This window comes from Tachysurus fulvidraco, chromosome 5 (genome assembly GCF_022655615.1).
Source record: "Tachysurus fulvidraco isolate hzauxx_2018 chromosome 5, HZAU_PFXX_2.0, whole genome shotgun sequence".
Classification (NCBI taxonomy): Eukaryota; Metazoa; Chordata; class Actinopteri; order Siluriformes; family Bagridae; genus Tachysurus; species Tachysurus fulvidraco.
The window spans coordinates 24,912,471-24,918,531 of record NC_062522.1 but is presented as its reverse complement, the minus strand read 5'-3'; the positions used below and the strand labels follow the sequence as shown (position 1 = coordinate 24,918,531).

The window sequence follows — 6,061 nt, the reverse complement described above, 5'->3', positions numbered from 1 at the left end:
AAACAGAAAATAGATATTTTCAATTCATCAAATTTATGGGATATATATGATTAAAACACGTTTGGATTAAGCTAAAAATAAATCATTGGGATTAATTTGGAAATATTTGTCAAAGGTCCAAAAAAAGGTTGTATTTGGCAATTCTGTCAGTCTGTGTTTTGCATTGCAACATGCAAAATTTCTATCCAGCCATGGTTATTTTTGTTGAAAGAGCAAAAATAAACAATATATTTGCACATATTGTGCCTAAAATGTCAGTTACTCAGTTAAATTCTTAATTATATATTCACGCTTGTTGATTCATACCTATGCTGATATTTTGTATAACAGCACTCTTGTATGTGATATGGCTTAATTAATAAGAACAAAGTTGAAAGATGTGGAGCTGAATTACAGTAAACATGAAATAAATGGGAATTAAGTGAGGTGAAAAAATAGTAGGACCTGCACAAAAACAAAATGTAAGGTGATTATGGAAGCATGTCACATGGGGAATTTGCTATCTTTAAATTGTTTAAAGTGTTTAGATTGTCATTCAAGATGTAAAGTATTGCACACAGTGTTAAAAGATGCCACGGCAAAAAGAAAATCTTTAAAACATTTACAGCATTTGGCAGATGTACATAAGTGCTTAAATCTCTAACATTGAATACATTAATGCTGGCTCACTAGGTTACATACTTAAGATACCATGAGTTTAAAACATTTGTTCAAAGTTACAATGAAAAAGTGTCAAAGGTTGTATTTTTTATTTTTTTTTTAAATGCAAAAGGAAAGAAGTGCTAGTTTAAGTGTTTCCTGAATAAGTAGGTCTTCAACCGCCACTTGAAAATAGCCAGTGACTCAGCTGTCCGGACCCCTAGGGGAAGTTCATTCCACCACCTTGGTGCCAGAACAGAGAAGACTCTTGTAGTATACTTGCCTCTTACCCTGAGAGATGGTGGAACCAGTCGAACAGTGCTGGTAGATTGGAGGGTGCGGGGTGCAGTGCGAGGAATGATGAGGGCTTTGAGGTAAGAGGGAGCTGGTCCATTTTTGGCTTTGTAGGCCAGCATCAGTGTTTTGAATCTGATGCGTGCAGCTACCAGAAGCCAGTGGAGGGATCGCAGCAGCGGGGTGGTATGCGAGAACTTTGGCAGGTTGAAAACAAGCTGGGAAGTGGCAGTAAAACCACTTGCCTGCTAAACAATATGGTGTACCTGCTGTACTTTGCCTGCAAGAACTGTTTGTTAGGTGGTACAACCACATACTTGCCAGGACACAAGGTTTTCTAGCAGAACATCGCCCAGAGCATCACATTGCATCTGCCGGGTTGTATTCTTCTCATAGTGCATCCTGGTGCCATTTCTCATTCAGGAAAGTGACACAAACATACCTCACAAACCACATGATATAAAAGAAAACGTAATTTATCCTTATACTGGTTCACTATGTCAGATTAAAAATACTATAATTCTAAAAACTTTGTTTGGAGATAATATATATAAAAAGCCCACAAACACTTTAAATTAAAACAAAGACTTACAGTGACTCAAGACAGGTAGGACATCAAGATGAATTTCATTACATTACCTAGGTTGGGATGAAGAGCAGTTCAGTTTTGCAGAGATTTCATCTGATGAGCTGCCATTTTCGATGAGATTTGACTACAAAAAAGGAGTGTCTGAGGGAGGAAAGGATGAGTAGGAAATGACCTCACCAAGAGACTGAGAGGGAGAACAGCAGAAGACCAAGTAGTAAACCATGTGGGACAAAGGTACAAAGTCTAAGTAGAGCAGATAATGGATACTCTCCATGTCACCTGATAAATCTACAAGGTAGGAAGCAAACAGTTGCCACAAATTCCCATAGGTCATAGACTACTGAAGGATGAGGAATGATGTTTTGGGTCGAGTTATGATTTACTCCACTTTCTTTCTGCTGTAATTCTCTCTGATTGCTGCATACCTACATCTTATAACCAAGAAACAGGGCAAGAAATCTTGCTGGGTTTAGAAGATATAAGGAAGAGGAGGTCCATGCATGATGAAAGTGAGATGAGGAATGCCAATAGAAAAAAAGAAAAGGGATGATAGGGTGCAGGAAGCTGTGGACACAGTGGAGATAGACTGAAGACTTTGGTGAGTGGTAGAGAAATATTGATAGCTGATTTTGGAAAAGATAGGGATGGTCATTGTAAAGGAGAGTCATCCCTTGTCTGTAGGAAGGCACCTATTAAATGTCAAGGAGAATGAATGTAGACGAGGGAGAAGAAAGAGGGGAATGGAGCTTGTCAGAGAATGGCTAATGTCTCTGAGGACAGCAAGTTTGGCGCTGACTGTAGGAAAGTCAGATATGAGCATGTTTATTACTTCAAGGTGACCATGAAGGTGGTAAATGACCATGTTAAGAGGTCGATTGGAAAAGTAACTCTAACTGGATGAGATATGAAAGCTGAGATTGATTTGTTGAACAGTGTGAGAGATGTTAAGCACCATCTCTGAGACAACAGCAAACCTGTATCATGACAACCAACATTGCTAGTTGTGGAGGGTTTATTAGGTTACTTGTAGTTCAGCCTCTGGTTTGTGAATGAGAGCTTCTGTATCTGTGAGCTGTGACAAGAGATATAGGCATACAGAAGTTTAAGGAGTGAGGTCAATGAGCTTATGTAGGGCTAAGGAGGAACTGGGAAAAATGGGAACAAACAGCACTATACTTAAAACTGTTTATCAAAATATATGCTTCCACCAGTATCTATAGCATGTAACTTTGACCATTATGTTGCTAAACAGCCCCATATGCAACAGGTTGAAATTCTATCATAGCCAGCCAGCCACCCCACCCCCCACACACACACGTTTTTTGCAAGATGTATCCCACTTTTTAACAAAAACTTGAGTGAGAAGGCAAAACAAATGTATTTTATTTCTTATTAGGACTCAAGTTGATATGTAAGTCATAATGGAATCTCACAATCATCAAACAAAATACAACAATAAAGAAAATAAGAAAATAATCCCTGTTCAAAGGTTTGCATACCTTTAGTTTTAATATTGTTTATTGCCCCATTTACTGAGGTCTGGAGATTGTAATGGTCACTCCAGAACCTTCATCTTTTTCTGCTGTAGCCATTAACGGGGCCAACCTTGCCTTGGAACATGAACATGAGGAGCAGCTTTTGTGCTGTAGAATGCAAATTGTTTACCAGTATTTTCTGATTACATGCTGTATTTATCTTGCCATCATTTTTAACTGACTTCCCTGTTCCACTGGTGCTCACACAGCCCCAAAACAGGTTTTTCTTTGCAACAGAACAATTCTTCTGGCAGTAGTAGACAGAACCTCTTATTTTCCACCTCTCTATAAGAGTTTGAACAGAACTGACTGGCATTTTCAAGTTTTGAGATAACTTATCTGCTTGAAGTTCAACTACCTCATTATGCAGGTCCATTAGGAGTTATTTTGTCTTCCCCATGGTGCAGTACCAGACAAGTCAGAGCATCACGAGCTAAGAACCTTACTGAGTATTTATACACAGACACTAATTACAATGAGTCACAGGAAACCTCCCTTTAATAGCCATTTAGACGTGTAAATCCTTGAGTGTATAATGTGGCCAAACATTCAAGGATATGTTAACTTTTCAGGGTTGTTTAGCTAATTTCAGCCATTATTACATTTTAAAAATGAGTCAAAACACTTATATTCAAGTATATTTTTGCTTATATAGTCTTTAAGTCCATCTATATAAGTAAAGCTAAAAGTTTACAGCAGTTATTTTTGATCGCTTTATCTCAAGTTGTTTACGGAGGCAAAAATACACATTCCAAATATTTATAGACCAGACTATTTTTTAGCCTTATAAAGTCTTGGATAATTTTGCATAGTTACAAATGCAAAAAACGATTTCATTGCATCATTCTATTAACTAGATTCTTAATATAGCTTTAGGACTTAGATGAGATCTCTTCATATTTCAGGTCAATTTTATGTTGAAACACAGAAAATTAAGATATCAGTGTTAATATTGTATGTAAGTATTTTTGATCTACTCCAAAAATTCCTAATTACTACACACTGTTACTTTAGGAGTTTAAACTTGCTATACTATTAGTGTTCCCATCATCGTCACAGAGAAACCAGAGTCTAATAAGGGAAATGCTAGGTACAAGGGAGGGATACAACCCAAAGGCAATATCAGTCCATTGTGTTACCCAATACTAATAATCTTCAGTAACTACTTTATTCTGGATCTGGAGCCTCTTTCAAATGATTATAATGGAGCCCAGTATCACAGGTTATAAACAACTTGATTAAATAATGTAATTTGAAGCATCCTATTTTCATATAATGGATACAATTTTTTAAGTTACTTAATTTATCCCATTAATGTTATTTTTGCAAATAACGACAGAACTTGATTGCATGCATGCTTCAATATCCCCCTTTGACCTTTACACGTACACACAAAATTGTCATTTCTATTTTTTTTTTTTTTTTTAGGTATTTTTGTTTGTGTGTATTGCTGGTATAATAGGATACAACACATTTTGCAGCAGCTCACCTTTGCACACTGCATACAATTCACTAGATGTTTAAATGCAATTCGTCCCATGGTGCCTGCTGTTCAGTATGAGGAAACATTCATACTTGTACTCAAAAAGATTCTGTGTTTGGGCATTATATTTTAATAACTCAATTTGTTACATTAGTACTGGAAAGTTTTAAAAAGCAGTAGGATTTAAGTGTGCTTTCATTCAAAATGAAAAAATGGAAGGACTCAAAAGAAAGCAATGTAGTTATTCTTATTTGGTCAAACAAAAACAAATCAATCGAACGCATATTGTCTCATTTTACCTGTCTTGACTGAGTAAGATTTCAGTGACAATTAACAAGCATAGAGCAAATATGGTCAACCCAAACTCTAGATGCCCCTTTATGTGCCCCTCATCATTGTTCCAGCATCTATAGTCAGAAACTCAAAAGTTTGTTATTACAATTAGATCATTCTGAATTTTATTGAATTAAAAGCTGCAACAGCATTTGAACAAACTGAGCTGCCCACAAGTACAGCTCGTTACTTTAAATACTCTTAAGCTCTAGAAAGCCCAGTTTGTACATTAACCAACACTGAAGTCACCTCAGACCCTGGGACTTAAACTGATTGACACAAGAACACAGGTATATGATAAAACTCAAACATGCTTGCTCAGAAACTTTTGGTATCCAGGTAAATAAAGGAAACTCAGGATGAAAACCCTATAAGCAGCCCATGGGCCAATATTTGTAATCTCTTGAACTGAAAAAGTAACAGCAGATGTTAGTTTGTGTGATTAAAGTATGACTTCAGTGAGGCTCTTATCTTCTGCAAACTTCTCAGCATCTCATTAGATATTTATTAATTAAAAGTCAAAGTCAGACATTGTCCAAGTTTTGTCCAAGAAGCAATTAGGATTTCTTGAAAACCTGGAGTCTAAGTGCCCACAATGCTGGGATCATGCGCAGAGTCTGGCAGTGGAGAGTCATAGCAGTGGTAAAGGAAGCAATTTCCCCAGCAGCTGTAGCAGATGAGAAACAATGCTGCGAGGAACACTAAGGCACAAATGGTGCATGGCTTCCTTTCCAACAGGAAGCTAAGCAAGTAGAAACCCATGAACATAGAGTGGTTAAACCACAGAGCTGGGTTCAGTGGCTTTGGAATCAGCAGGACTGGAAGTAACCACTGGAGGCAGTACATTGTCTCTCTGTTGTTGCTGGAGGTGGTCAGGTTTCAAAACAGATATCCAAAGCAAAGGCTGGATGTGTTGTACAACCACCAACTGCTGGTGGCGCTCAGTGTTGTAGTCGAGAAATTACGTCAGGCCTTTAAGAGAAGATTTAAAAGAAATTAATTATACAAGACTTGGATATTATTAAAGATAGTATATTCAGTATGACAGTATACACAAATCTCAACTAATTCTTACTTATGCATCCAATACAAGCATCATCTTTTGAGTTATCGCAACAGTGTGCAGCAATGCGCATCGCACATAGTATGAGCAGAAAATAAAGACCAAGCCAGGTAGGCAAAAAGATG

The 6,061-nt window shown here is 37.2% G+C and overlaps 1 protein-coding gene across 1 annotated transcript; it reads right to left on the bottom strand.

The window, feature by feature from the left end:
- Positions 1-4,968: 4,968 nt before the first annotated feature.
- On the bottom strand, positions 4,969-5,845 carry LOC113643125 (bladder cancer associated protein). The gene has a single exon (XM_027147195.2). The coding sequence runs from the start codon at positions 5,717-5,719 to the stop codon at positions 5,456-5,458; it is 264 nt and encodes an 87-aa protein (XP_027002996.1). The 5' UTR covers positions 5,720-5,845; the 3' UTR covers positions 4,969-5,455.
- Between the last annotated feature and the right edge of the window lie 216 nt (positions 5,846-6,061).

What these genes read in the sequence shown, in the direction of transcription:
- LOC113643125 (XM_027147195.2), bottom strand. Translation starts at nt 5,719, where the DNA reads ATGTACTGCCTCCAGTGGTTACTTCCAGTCCTGCTGATTCCAAAGCCA.